Source organism: Trichosurus vulpecula, chromosome 7 (assembly GCF_011100635.1).
Source record: "Trichosurus vulpecula isolate mTriVul1 chromosome 7, mTriVul1.pri, whole genome shotgun sequence".
NCBI classification, from domain to species: domain Eukaryota; kingdom Metazoa; phylum Chordata; class Mammalia; order Diprotodontia; family Phalangeridae; genus Trichosurus; species Trichosurus vulpecula.
In genome coordinates, this window is record NC_050579.1 from 266,161,819 (window position 1) to 266,177,111 (window position 15,293).

General features: G+C 40.3%; 1 protein-coding gene across 2 annotated transcripts; it reads left to right on the forward strand.

The window, feature by feature from the left end:
• The first annotated feature begins 562 nt into the window (after window positions 1-562).
• LOC118856709 (tripartite motif-containing protein 10-like) lies at window positions 563-14,962 on the forward strand. 2 transcript variants are annotated; one of them, XM_036767145.1, is made up of 10 exons: window positions 565-691; window positions 1,579-1,676; window positions 3,251-3,724; window positions 5,435-5,524; window positions 6,549-6,779; window positions 7,119-7,141; window positions 10,121-10,189; window positions 10,690-10,808; window positions 12,139-12,185; window positions 12,861-14,962. In XM_036767145.1, exons 3-10 carry the CDS (start codon window positions 3,281-3,283, stop codon window positions 13,998-14,000), a joined length of 2,163 nt encoding a protein of 720 aa, XP_036623040.1. In that variant the 5' UTR covers window positions 565-691; window positions 1,579-1,676; window positions 3,251-3,280; the 3' UTR covers window positions 14,001-14,962. The 2 variants fall into 2 exon arrangements, with proteins under 2 accessions (XP_036623041.1, XP_036623040.1); XM_036767146.1 differs by lacking the exon at window positions 7,119-7,141 and having other exon boundaries at window positions 563-691; window positions 12,861-13,348.
• Window positions 14,963-15,293: the final 331 nt, after the last annotated feature.

Consider the following 15,293-nt stretch of genomic DNA (forward strand, 5'->3'; position numbering starts at 1 on the left):
CCCCTGAAGGCTAATGCCTTCCCTTGGTTGGTTATTTCCAATTTATCCTGTTAATAGCTTCTCTGGACATAATTGTTTGCACATTGTGTCCCCCATCAGACTGGGAACTGCTTGAGAACAGGGACTTGTACCTTTCTTTCTTAGCCCCAGCGTTTCGTATGTGCCTAGCACATAGTAGGCGCCTGATCAATGTTTACTGACACTGTTAACTGACTGACACAGTTCTCAATAGGTCACGCCCCTACTCAAAGCTCACAGTGGCTCCCTTTTGAGTCTGGAAGAAAAACCTAACTCATCCTAGTGTTTAAAACTCTCCATAATCCAGCTCCAACCCACCTTTCCAGATGTGTTCCCTTAATCTTATTCTGCTCCCAGTCCTCAAGATCAAACGAAAAATCTCCAAAGTCTAAAAGAACTGCCGCCTGGGGGTCTGGATTGGAAGGGACCCCGATAGGCTCTGCGGATTGGCCGATTATTGAAAGGGCGTCATCGATCTCTCAAGTGGCCTGAGACTGCCTGCAAAAGGAAAAGTGGAAGTGGTAAACAAGTTTCCGGAAGACCCTCTTGGGTGGGGCAGTCTTGCCTTGGCGAGCCTCCAGCCTCCTGCAGCTCCTCCAGCCCTCCGCGGACTCCGTGGGGTCGCATCTCCCCCGTCCTGGCCCTGCCCTCTCTCTCTGCTGGGTGCGACAAGGTGAGACGTTCTCAAGCGGGGTCCAGAGAGGTTGGTGTTGATGGGGGGTGGGGGGAGTGGGGGGCTTTACGGAAAGAACACGGGTTTTGGAGGCAGGGAACCTACGTAGTCACCAGCAAAACGCTTTCCTTCTCTGGGACTCCTCGGACCAAAACTCCCTTTTGAGGTCGCTGCCCCCTTGTATGTGTGCGTCAACTTCCCCACCAGGATGGAAGCTCTTTGAGGGCAGGGATTGTCGATCTTTCTGATATTTGTTCTAAGCCAGTGTTTAATAAATGCTTTTTCATTCGTTATGCATTTACTCAGTTTCCCTATCTGTAAAATGAGGGTCGGATTAGAATTCTGGTTCTAAAAACTGTTCATTCTAAAGTGCATTAACCTAGTCGAGGTCCAGGGCTAGGCTGCCTCGTGTCTGTCAGCATTTATTAAGTACCAGCTGTGTGCTAAGCGCTGGGAACACGGGGAAAGGCAGAAAACAGTCCTCACACCCAAGGAGCCCACAGTCAGATGGGGGAGGCAAGGCACAAACAAGACAGAGACCCCATAAACTGAGGGTAGTCTCTGCTGGAGGGCAGTAAGATTTTAAAGGACTGAGAAAGCATTCTGGCAGACTGTTTGACTTTATTTGAGACTCCAAAGAAACTAGGGAAGCCAAAAGGCAGAGAGGGGAGGGAGAGAGTTTCAGGCCTGGGGGAGGGCCAATGAAAATGCTGTTACCTTGAAGAAAAAAAAATGGTTAATGTAATAGGTGTCAGGTGGGCTTGTTTGGCCTTAGGAAAGGACACCAGGAAATGCCTGCTCTGAGGCCTTCAGTCCCTTTCATTTGGGTGATTGTTTTGTCTTTTTTTAGTGGGGTTGTTTTGATTGTTGGTGAGCTTCTCACACAGGGTGGGGGCTTCCTGCACTGGAGCTTCTTATCTCTGTGTCCTAGAACAGGAGTCTGGAACTTCACACCCATTTACAAAGGCCTAGACTTTGCTGACGTGTAAGTTATGTCTGTTACTGATTTTTAAAGTTGTATAGCTAGTAACTTAAAATTGTATCACTAGTAACACTCAAAGTGATTAAATGACTTCCCTGGATTCTCCAGTGTAGACGTTCTTAACCTGGAATCTTCCCCCACCCATCTGTCAGTACATTTCAGGAAATCTGTGAATTTTGGTGGAAGGAAAAAAATGTCTGTTTATTCTCACTAACCTCTAACTGAAATTGAGCATTTCATTTCCTTCAATTCAACCTTGTTCTGAGGAGCCCTTGGCCTTCACCAGACTGCCAAATGGGTCCATGACACAAAAAGAGTTATGAACCCTACTCCAGTGGGAGCCTGAAAATTCTCCTCAGCCTTCAGCCTTGTGTGGTCTGTTGCCCTTCTTAGGAATCAGGAATATCCGGCAAGATTTCAGAAGAATTTAAGACACCCCGAAAGAGTTGGTGCAAGTCTAAAGTGAGAACCCAGTACACCTCATTCCAGAAATCAAAATATAGTCCTGTTTTTCCCTGTGCACCGCTAAAAATGATCTTTTTATAATAACTAATCATTCTGTCATATCAACCCTCCTTAATATCTTTTCTGTGCACAATATATGACCTACTTACGTTAATGTTTTCGCCCTTCCTGCCATCCAGCACCACTCCAGGTTGAATAGAATCACACCTTCTAAGTCTTCAAGGCTGTTTAGACCTGTCCACCTAACTCCTATCCAAACATCTTCTCAAGACCTATTCCCTTAAACCCCTTTTGAGAAGGAGAGGGACTAGAAGTTTGGTACAACAGCAAGTCAGAGAACCTGAGTTCAGACCCAGTTCTGCTATTTCCTACTACCTGTGAGTAGTAGCAATTTAGAGTTGAAGATCCTTCCCACCCATTAATAGGCCATGTGGCCTCCTATGTCACAGGGAGCCCAAGTTACATGTGGAGGGAGGAGCTTCCTGACAAGAAAAAGAGATTGTGTCATAGAAAATGCTGGGAGAGAGGGAGGTAGGGAGAGAGAGAAGGAGAGGGAGAAGAGAGAGGGAGGCGGAGAGAGAGAGAGAGAGATGTCATGGATATATGTAGCTGAGGTAACACAGGTCAGCCTCTGGCAGCTGAACAGAGTGTGACAACTGCAGTGAGTTTGTTTTGGGGAAGACCCCACCAGGGGGTTGAGAGGTTTGGGGACAGCGAGGCTCCATGCTGTGATATTATGTGCTTTGCTGCTGTGATGAATTGGGTAAATGGCTTGTGGGATGTGATCTCTGGTGTCTGAATAAATGGTTTACTTCTCCTACCTTCTCTGTGGAGAGTCTCGTATTCTTTGTGATACAGAACCACACAGGCATTTTGACAATTATCATCTACATTGTTATTATGCCAGGCTGTGTCACCCGGGGAGAGTTGGACTAGATGGCATGTAAGGTCCCTCCAAGATCATCCAGTGTATGAGCCTAGTCTGAATACCCAGAAATTTGACTCCATGCTCAGTCACTTTTCATCCAAACTTTCCCCAACCATAATTTCAATCCCTAATTCATTTTCAGAATTTCTCTCTTTTACCCTGTTTACCTCGTTGCCCTGTCTAGGAAGCAGAATATAGATGAAGTAAAGTGGTCATGGCGGCCAGACTCCTACCAGAGAACCTCTTGGAAGAACTGACCTGCACTATTTGTATGGAGCACTTGAAGGATCCAGTCAGCATTCCCTGTGGCCACAGTTTCTGCCGAGGCTGTATCACTGCACTGTGTGACTACTCTGAAGCTCAAGTCCAGGACTCTCTGCCCTGTCCAATTTGCAAGAAACCTTTTCAGAAGGAAAACATCACTCCCAATTGGAAGCTGGCACAATTAGTCACCAGCCTCCTCAGCCTAGAACTTGATGATAAGCAGTCAGAAGATTCCAAACAACCAATGGGTTATCAACTTTGTGAGCAGCATGGGGAAAAGACCTTTTTCTACTGTGAAACAGATGAGCAGTTCTTGTGCTTTGTGTGCAAGGAGCTCCGAGAGCACAGTACTCATGTTGTCTTGCCAGTAGAGGATGCTGCCCAGCCCTACAAAGTAAGAAATTTGCCTTGGTCTTTTCTCTCCCTTGATAGATTGATCTAGAATGAAACTGGTGGGTGTAGTAGTCATGGTACCCACAATCAGCAGTTAGTCCACAGGTATTTGTTAAGCATTTACTGTGTGCCAGGCATTGTGCTAATCTACAGAACTGTGGTTTAGTTATCCTGTGCCCCCACTATCTGAAAATGCTATATATCCCAGGCAGTGTGGTGCTCTGAAAAGAACTCTGCATTTCACTTTAGAGTACCTGGGTTAATATCCTGGCTCTTCTAATGTGACCTTGCATAAGTTATGTAACCTGTATAGCCTTCATATTCCTGTAAATGAGAGCACTGGACCCTGTAGAATTCTTCTAACTCTATAATACTATTACCGTTCAGTTGGTCACCAGAAAGGACAGAAGTGGGTAGCAGTGATAGAAAGAATAGTGTTTGGGGAGTTTGTGGTCGAAAGGAGAGGAGTCGGAGTCTGGGATGGTGTACAAAAGAGGGGTACAGGTCGCGTGTGGTTAAGACTTGTTGAGAACAAACCCCTGGAGAACTCCATTTTGAAGATTTATTGAATTGAACAGCCATCTGCCTTGACAAAAGGCATAAATGAACTAAGATTAGAACTGAAGCGATTTTGAAGAACAGCAGAAAATTTCCCATCATTCACAAGCCTTCAATCAGGGGTTTTCTTCATCCCTGGACAGCTTTTAGGAATAGTCTATAATATCTTCCTTTTGTGTCTAGAAAAATGGAATTCCTGGCTAAGGGTGGTTACTTTCTCTGTGACAGTGATGGGATCTGAAAGCCCTGTGGAGTTTTGAAGGAAAACTATTTTCATGATAATGATGAAGTAATTTTTCTTAGAAAGAGTAGCTACCGTGAAAGGGCTAAGTTAGGGAGGCCTTTGGAAAGATTTCATGGAGTGAATTGAACATGGACCCAAAGGAAAATAGAGGATTGTACTGAGAGGGAGGAAAGGTAAGGAACATGCTGGGAGGGATAAAAGAACCTAAGGAAGAGCGTACTGTAATCTCATTAGTGACTGTGATCTGGCCCCTGTCTGTATCACTAACTCTGAATCTTATGTCAAGCTTTAAGGCTGTCCTAATGTAATTGCTAACTTTTTCACTTATCCTCTTCCTGTATTTAACCATAGTCATCTTCTCCTCCGTCATGATATCGCATTTCAGTCCCTTTCTCCATGGAGAGTGTTGGAAGTATACTGGTCAGCTTTTGCTTAGACTCATAAAATGTCACCACTCTGAAGCTCCTTCTTCGATAACCTAGTGCAGTCCCCTGAATTTATTTTTTTAAATTTTTATTCTTTATTCTGAATTTGATAAACACCAATAATTGCCTGAACATTTCTGTATACAAAGAAGGGAAAATGGTTACATGGGAAATGATGAATCTCTCTTGTGTTCAGCTTCTTTTTTCAAGTTGTACATAATAAATTCAACAGATTAGTTCCTAAGTCATCCTGTTTGTCTGTGTCTCCCTCTGAACTTCTCTCAGTTCTCGTCTGTGCATTTTCTTCAAGGCTTCCTTGATGGCATTTTCTTTTTTTTCTTTTTTGAGCATCACCATCACTAGCCCCCTGTACGTGATTTCTGTGCTCTCAAAAGTACTTTCTAGCTCTATATACCATGACCCTCTCATGAACAGATGTTGAAATTGCATTTTGTCAGTAGGAAAGTAACTCTCCTTTCTACAGGATGAAATTCAGAGAGAGCTGGAAAGTCTGAAGGAATCCAAAGAAAAAATTATGCATTTGAAGGAAAACAATATGATCCAGGCACTGCTGGTAGGCACCTCATGATTCCTTCCCCCCAGCCCCTCCCCACACACCAAAAAAAAAGTGTTGCTGTCATTCAAGCGCCCAGTGTCTCTGGATTATTTGCTTAGAGGCCTGGAAAGAAGAATATGACCTTCAAGGGTATGGAACAAGTGCTCTTTCCCATGTTCCTAAGAGAATGAAGGAGGGGTGAAGAAGGTGTCTTTATGCAAATCAATCTGTCTTTTTAATTTTCATCTTTGTTAAATGGGGATGAGATCCCATTTGACACCCCCACTTGTCTTATAAGACTGTTGTAAATTTAAATGAAGTAATAGATGTCAAAATTCTTTGAAGAATGCTATGCGCTTGTAAAATTATTATTGATAAGAAAAATCTGGAGCATCAGGGATAGGTCCAAGGCAGTGAAGGGCCTGGATGAGATGACAGGACTAGAAAATAATGAAAACCCTAGGGGAGATAGATATGGGAATGTTTTTATGGCTTCTCATCTTCCCACTGATACCCATCTTCCTACTTTATTGTACCACTCCCATCCATACTGTACTCAAGGCCAATCTGGTCCTTCTTTTCCATAAGTTTCACATGATAGAAAAGTAAGCAGAAGACCTGAGACTATATGGATCAGAAGGCACCGTGTTAATTATATTCCATAGATCGATGTGACGCTATGTCATAAATTCTCAAATCCTGAAACTGAGAGTCCAGGCAAGAAACGGGAGGAGTGAAATTCTAAGAATCATCATGCTATCCTTTTTTCCCTTTTGGTCAATGGGAGTGAGACTCTAGATTAGGAGTTTTTAACCTTTTTTGGGCCATGTACCCCTTTGGCACTATGGTGAAATGTAATTTGCCTCATTGCTTACGTTCATAATCCAAGAAATTAAGTAAGGAATTGGTCAAAATAAAGATGTAGGGGCTTTTTTTCGCACCCAAATTTGTATCTGTCTATTGACCTTTGGGGCATCCATGGACCCCAGGTTAAGAACCCCCTGCTGTGTACTAAAGAATATTTTCCACTTCATTTCTACAGAACCAAATCCAAGACAAAAAACTGAGAATTATGTCTGAGTATCAGCAGTTCCGGGAGTTCCTTGATGTACAGGAACAACTCCTCTTGGCCCAAATGGAGGAGCTGGAGAAGGACATCACCTGTAAGAAAGAGCAACATGTCACCCAAGTCTCTCAAAAAATATCTCATCTTGAAAAATTAATAAACAAAATGGAGGAGAGAGCTTCTAAGACTCCAAGTGAAATCCTTAAGGTGAGAAACAAGAGAACATACCATCTGTGCCCCAGATGGTGAGTATAATGGATGTATTACAGAATAGAAACTGACATGAAAGAAGACACGAATTGAGATTGAACCAATGACAATATACAAGTGGATGAATTTGCAGTGGTCAGAAGCATGAGGTAGTAGAACATAAAGGGAATTAATGATATTGAGAAGTGCTGGGATTTGTAGGTGTGGAGTGAGCATCTGGAACAGCTGGGGGAAAAAAACAAAAATTAGTTTTGTTACTCTCTCTAGGGATTTGTTCCATATCCAGTGGAGAATGGCTGTAGAAAAACTTACTTTTTTTTCCCCTCTCTTCCATAGATCGGAAAACAACTGGAAGAAAGGTAGGTGTTCTTAGTTGGGCTTTTGCCTCTGTGTGTATTCTCTATCTCTCATTCTTTTGTGAATATCCAATAAGTAAGTCAGTTTTTTTTTTCCTCCTGTCAGCCTGATAGAATGACTTCACTGCAAGGATTTATACTTCTATTTTTAAAAAAAATTTCCCAAATATTTCTTCAGTTTCTAACAGGTATAGAACACTGGGATCGTTTTTGTAGGAAACAGAAAATCCCAGTCCCAATGGGTTTACAATTTAATAAGTTGTTAAGATGCAAAAGTAATTTTGATGTACATTATATAAGGATGTCACAGACCTATGCAGAGTGCCACATAGTAATCCATTCTTTGCTTGAAGATGCCCCGTGACGGGCGACCCACTATATGCCAAAGCAGTCCATTCTGCTTCACATGGTCCCTGAGTCTTCTCTAGGGTTCTCCTTTCTAACAGTTCCGTCAGCTGATCTGCATATGGCATGAACTTGAGGTGTCCTTCACCCTGCCCTCCTCTAGACACTGTCTAGTTTATCAGTGTCCTTTGTAAAATGTGGTGCTGAGAACTGAATATGATACTCCAGATGTGTAGACTGACCAGGACAAAGTACAGTGGGACTAACACTTCCTTATTCCTGGGAGCTATTTCTCTTTCATCTTCATTAAAGCCCAGGATCGCATTAGCTTTTTTGGCTTCTCTGTAACATTCTTAAACCCTCATTTCCCCGCCCCACCATATTTATCTAATTCTACTACCATCTAGTCCACATCTTTTCCATTTTTTTCACAAGAATAGCATAAGAAACTTTATCAAATATTTTGCTAAAAGTATCTTTAAACTATAGATTATTTCTATCTACCAGTTTAGTAGCTTGTTGAAAAATTAAAATAAAATTAGTTTCTTATGATTTGTGCTTGGTAAAGCCATGGTAGTTCCTCGTTAATACCTTTTCCTTTTCTAGATGTTCACCAAGCATTACTTGAATCATACATTCTATAATTTGACCAGGAATTGAAATCAAATTCATTTGGCTGTAACTTACAAGTTACTTTCTCTTAGTTCTCCTGTTCTCTGAGATTTTATCAAAACCATTGTTTCAGCATTCATGTTTGCCAGGGTTTTCAGTACCTAAGGAAGTAGTTCTTCTGGGTCCAGTGTCATGCTGTGGTTGAGGGGCTTCTGTGACATCCAGTTAGAGATAGGTCCTTTAGGCAGTTGGAAATGCCCATCTGAGTCAGAACTAGAGATCAAGATTTTAGAATCATCTAAATAGAGATGGTAGTTGGAGTTGTGGAATAAATGACAATACCAAGAGACCATCAGATAAGAAGAAAAAACACAAACACATGCTTGTGCCCAAGTTTCATTTTTGACTGACCAATACGTAAGATCTCATATTCTTGTTCCATTTTTTAGTTTATCCTGGAAACATGTTGCATCCATTCAACTTTATATTTTCCCCAATTTTCTGGTGTGGAGGAATAGAGACAGGGAGGAATGAAATGGCTTCTTCCCATAGTGTTCTTCTGAGTTTCTGTTTGTTGTTTGAGGGTTTTGGGAAGAATGGCTTTTATTTTGGTGAGTCGGTTTAGTTTTAGTGGTGAATTAGTGGATAATGAAAAAATAAAAGCATCAAACATTTTTAAATGCACAAAAGGAAACAAAAAATGTGGGTGACACACACAGCAATTTTGTTACTACTTGGCCAAATGGCACATAATTTATATATTTTTAATACTATGCAATAGAAGTTTGTATTTTCTTATACAATTCTTTGTTTCTACATTTATTCATTACTTCACTTGAGGTTCTAGAGTTTTCCAAATAAGTTTTGTTATTATTTGGTCTAGTTCTACAAAATAATCCATTGATAGATTGATTAATATAGCATAAAATTGTAGGTCAAGTTCTCTTGGAAAAAATTGTGCATGAACCTGCCAGTCTGTAGTGTAACTTGCTTTTCAAGTATGTAATAAATTCAACATGTTATTTTCAAAGCTGACCTGCTTGTCTGTTTCTTACTGATATTCCTTCTGTTTACTTCAGTGCATTTAAAAAATTTCAAATGTGGAGCAGCTAGTTGGCACAGCAAGTAAAGCACCGTCCCTGAAGTCAGGAGGACCTGAGTTCAAATCCAGCCTCAGACACTTGACACACTTATTAGCTGTGTGACCTTGGGCAAGTAACTTAACCCCAATTGCCCTGCCTTCCCCCCTGCAAAAAAAATAAAATAAGAATTTGGACTTCATAAACAAAGGGATTTAAAAAAAATTTCAAACATAAGCATTTCCATAAACAAAATAGAACAAAAAAAGGTCATTCAAAAAACTGCATATTTCTATTATAAACATCTTGGTTTTTTCCTTTTATGTTTATAATAAGCTTTTTAAAAATATATGATAACTTGAACATGTAGTTTTCAGAGTTGTCCTGATTGTCTATGTTTGCTTCTGGCTTTCTGTTTCATTGTGTGTATTTTGAAAAATTGTTTCAATCATCCTATTCTTCTTCTTTTTTATTTTGTGGTTAATAGTAGTCCTACTCGTAGCCCACCTCCCAACTCCATCAAAAAAGAAAAAGCAAAACTCCTTTAAGAATCATTTATAGACAATCAAAACAAATGCCCACATTGGTAATGTCCAACAAAGTGTATCTTATCCTGAACCTGAAGTCCATCATCTAATTGTAGACATGCTTAACCTGGAATCTATACCGCCGCCCCCCCCCTCCGCCCCCCACATACCCATCTGTTGGTAGATGTCAGGGAATCTGAATTTTGGTGGAAGGAAAAAAATGTGTTTTTATTTTCACTAACCTCTAACTGAAATTTAGCATTTCATGTCCTTCAATTCAACATTATTCTGAGGAGCCTTTGGCCTTCACCACTCTGCCAGATGGGTCCATGACGCAAAGAGTTATGAACCCCTACTCCAGTGGGAGTGCGAAAGTTCTCCTCAGCCTTCAGCCTTGTGTGGTCTGTTGCCCTTCTTAGGAATCAGGAATGTCCGGCAACATTTCAGAAGAATTTAAGACACCCCGAAAGAGTTGGTGCAAGTCTAAGGTGAGAACCCAGGAACACCTCATTCCAGAAATCAAAATATAGTGAGATTTTCCACTTGGGCAAGTCACTTAATCCTCTTTGCCGCAGCTCCTCACCTGCAAAATGAGCTGGAGAAGGAAATGGCAAACCCCTCCAGTATCCTTGCTAAGAAAACTGCAAATGGGGTCACAGAGAGTCAGACATGACTGACAACAACGGTTTCCTTTTATTCTTTTGAATTTGGTGTGTATTTTTTCATTTGATGAAAGATAGAGTTAATGGTTTGATCTGAGGTGGTCGTAGGGAGCAGGTAGAATGTGGACCAGTAATATAGTCTTTATTTTTTTTGAACTGCGTGGTTATTATTCTATAAGAATTTTTTCTCATCTTTTGAATCTATTTTGTGTGTTTCTAACTGTTTTTGAGTTGGAAGTGAGGAAAACTGGATTTGGCCAGAACCTTTCATTCCTATTTTTCCTGAAGGCCCTTCTCATGTTCTCTATTGACCTGTTTCTCCTCAGGTGGAAGCAAGAGTTGTTGCTTTTGACTGTGTTCACCGCATCCGAAGACCTAGAAGAAAGAGTGTGTGCATTCACTGGAAAGATAGATGCCTTGGAGGAATCCATGAGAAGTTTCAAAGGTAAGGACAATGGCCCATAGCATCGTAGGGACATTAGTGTTCATCTAGTTCAGTGTTTCTGTTTGACAGATGAAGAAGCCTAGCCTCGAGGCCTAAAACAGTTCTTATTTCCCAAGTTCAGTAGTGAGGAGTTGCAAGTGAGCTATGGGCTATTTTCTGGTCAAAGGATAGGAACAGGCAGTTTTCAGAGGAAGAAATTGAAGCTATCTATACTCATATGAAAAAATGCCCTAAATCACTATTGATTAGAGAGATGCAAATGAAAACAACTCTGAGGTATCACATGACACCTATCAGATTGGCTAACATGGAAAAGCAGGAAAATGATAAATATTGGAGAAGATGTGGGAAAGCTGGAACACTAATTTATTGTTCGTGGAGCTGTGAGCTGACCCCACCATTCTGGAAAGCAATTTGGAACTATGCCCAAAGGGCTATAAAAATGTGCATACCTAGCAATACCACTTCTAGGGCTACATCCCAAAGAGATCATAAAAATGAGAAAAGGACCAATATGTACAGAAATATTTATAGCACCTGTCTTTGTGGTGGCCAAGAACTGGAAATCGAGGGGATGCCCATCAGTTGGGGAATGGCTGAACAAGTTGTGGCATATGCTTGCAGTGGAATGCTATTGTTCTATAAGAAATGATGAGCAGGTGGACTTCAGAAAAAACCTGGAAAGACTTACATGAACTGATGCTGAGTGAAATGAGCAGAACCAGGAGAACATTGTACACAGTAACAGCCACAGTGTGCGATGACTGATTTTGATACGCTTAGCCCTTCTCAGCAATGCAAGTACCTAAAACAGTTCTAAAGGACTTATGATGAAAATGCCATCCACATCCACAGAAAGTACTATGGAGTCTGAATGCAGAGCAAAGCAGACTATTTTCTGTTTGTCTTTTGTTGTTTTTTCATTCTCATGGTTTCTCCCATTCATCATAATTTTTCTATACAGCAGGACTAATGTGAAAATATGTTTAATAGGAACGTATATGTGGTGTCTATATCAGATTGCCAGCCATCTTAGGGATGGAGGGGAGAGGGAGGGGGAGAAAATTTAAAACTTAAGGAAGTGAATGTTGATAACTAAAAATAAATACATTAACCAATAAGAAATAATAATAAAAATAAAATTGATGGAGTATGTTCTATAGCTACTGAGCCAAAAGAGAAAAATGGCTTGCAACAGATCAGACTGCCTCCTATTTTCTCAGAGAGCCCTCCTATGTGCAGAAAAAGTCCTTTTTTTTTCCCTATCAATGAGATGGGCAAATGATTGAAAACAGCAAGCTCAGTCTCTTCTTTCCTCTCTCTCTCCTAGCTCCATGGCTACAACTTCACCTTCAGAATAAGACAACTAAGAAAGAGGTTTGGCATGCATTTTTGCAATTTTTTAATTTATTATTTAAATATTAAATTATTAATCAAATATTAAAAATTATTATTAAATAATTTAATTATTTATCAGTGTTCTAATGAGCCAATGGATCCATCTTTGCAAAGGGAGAGTCACTGATTAGAAAGCTACCCTCAAGTGTTAATGATTCATGACGATTCCACCAGTCACTATTAACCCATTCTCTTACCCTTCCATGTTGGTTCTCTCCTTCATCTGAATGGAAAGTACATTACTGAGAAGCTATTTGGCACTCCACCCCCACCAAAAAAATTACCCCCAAAATATGGTCAACTCTTAGTTTTCCATTTTTTCCAAGATAGAATTTCAAAAGTCACCTTATTCTTCTCTGTCTAAAATGGGGATAACCCTAGAACTATTAAGAACCCTTGGCTTAAAGGGAAGCAGCATCTGAGCATGTGTGTATCTGACCACCATCAAGCCAAACAAGTTACGTTTGGATATTCTGTACCCCACTTCTCTTCCAACACAGAATTGAAGGTTAAGTGTAAAAATAAGGGTGATGAGATTTTTAGAAATTGTGGAAGATCTGACTGTTCCTTCTCAGTAAATCAACCTCTCCTGTCCCTCTTCTTTCCCTCATGTGCCTAACTCAGTCTCCATCCATCATGTCTCTTTTCTCCTAGATATGCCACACAGTGGAGCAGATGTTATACCAACTTTCCACTGAAATAATAACCCAATCCAAGCTGGAAAATGATCAAGGATTTATTTCTGAAGTAGACGTGTCTGAAATACTAGAGTGGGTGGTCCTGGGAAAACTAAAGGAAGTATCTTCCAAATTGAGGATGCACATGATGACTACGCACTTGAGAATAGCTGTGATTGGAAATGATTCCCTGAGTAATTCATTGATCAGTAGTCTGCGTATATTGCCTGTTGAGAAGAATAGAGGTTTTCTTGACTTCACGATCCCCTTGGTACCAGAGTTTCAAAACCTACCAGATATCGAGACATACACGGAATCAGTACCAACTTACCTGAAGAAGACAAATTGGGACCGTTTTGATGTTGTTATCATTATTTGTAATACCAGCCTTAAATCTATTCATACCAGCCTAGCAGTGGAGCTCCACAATATGGGGAAGAAGGTCTACTTCATTTCAATGAACACAAAATCCATCATAGGCCAACATTTCAATGCAAGAAATACAAATCTATCTGCATGGAACCTGGAAAGGTGGACAGGTAGAAGTAATCCCCAAGTATTCCTGATCCCTTTCATGAATGATGTATCTAACTCTAAAGTTTTTTCTAATGTCCTTATGACATGTAAAACACAGAGGTGGGTCGAAGCTCAAACTTTGATGGATTACTTGTCTAATATCTGTGTAGATGTCATTAAGAGGAAGAAGACTGCCTTGCAAGGGATAATTGGAGTGGAATCTTTGATGGTGGCCCTACAGGTCTCTGCTAGTTCTGGGGTTTTAGCCCAGCTCAGGACCTGTCTGAGTCATTATCGAAGGTTCTTTAGGGTGGATGATCTTTCCCTCACTAATCTGGCTCAGATGTTTGGTTGGAAAATGATGGAATTACAGGCCATCACCAAGTCCTGGAATTTGGAGGCAATTATAAAAGACAATAAAAAGTTAGCTATTATCATAGGCACGAAGGTTAAGGTAGTAAAGCTTCTTCACCAACACAGTTACCAAGAATTAAATAGTCAAGCTCATGACATACATAACTATTTTCTTGAAATGGTGGCCAATGATGCAATTATGATTTTTCAGAAACTGTGGCTGGGGATGTCTAAAAAAGTCAGTTGATCTTGTAGGTCTCTGAAATTATGACCAATCAGCTGCAATTTTACTTCCATCCAAAATGCTTCCTCTGTTTATCTTCCAAGTATTGCAACCAAAGAGCTTCTTGAACTTCCATATCATTGTCATAGAAGACTGAAATAATTAGTAATTTTTGTACAGAAGGCAAACCAACCACTTGTTTTCAAGGGCTGTCAACACTTACTTCTGTTCAAAGTTGGTCTTCGAATCCCACAAGGAATTTTCGTGAGAGTGCAGGACCTCTAAGCCATACCATTACCACCTATATCTCTTATAACCAGCTACCACTCTGGGATCAATCAGTGTCAGAGACAGGTTGAGCCAACTAAGTTATTGAAATAATAATTTCCCTAAAGTAATAAATATAAAATAGACCCATAAAAATCATCAAGGTTTCAGTACATTACTGACAAGCCTCCATAGGAAAAGACAGAAAAAGAAATTTCATTAAAAATAGCTACAAAATGTAAAGAAGTATCCAGAAGTTCACCTACCAAAACATACTTGGGATACATGTGAATACTACAAAACACTCTTATAGAAATAAAGGAATTGAAAGAAGAAAATTATTCATAATTGGACTGTATTAAAATGATAAAAATGATAGTATGTAAATGAATTTACAGATTGTATTGATAATGTATTTTTGCTTAATGTGAAGATCTTCCGCATCCATCAATAGACCCATGAGACCTGCTCAAGTCACATGTGGTGAGAGGAGCTTGCTGAACAAGTAAAACAAGAAAGGGTGGAGCACAAAGGAAGTTAGTAGAACTGAGAGGAAGTAAGGTTAGAGCTGAGGGAGAGAGAGGAGGCAAGTTAGCTGTGCTATGAGTGTTTGTGGGAAGGTAGGGGGAGGCTTTGGGATAGAGTTGCTCTCTGTAGTGATAATGTGTACTACCTTCTTTGTTGCTATGGTGGATTTGGTTTACTGGTTGGGATTTGGCTTTCTGGTGTCTGAATAAATGCTTTGGAGAGTCTGTTGTATTTTGCGATTCACAACCACACTGGCATATTCATAGCAATATCAATCATTGTGAATACTGCCTTGGCAATACACAGATTTAGTTATAAACAATTCAAATTAGCAAGGAATTGCTTTATAGCAATTGGAAAAAAAATAAATTCATCTGGAGAAACAAAAGGTAAAGGAAAATAGTGAGAAAAAAGTAAAAGTGAAAGAGGCCTCAGTACCAGATCTCAAGCTCAAAACAAAACAAAGGCTATAAGGGAGGAGTAATCAAAATACTTTTGTATTGGTTAAAAATATAGAAAAGT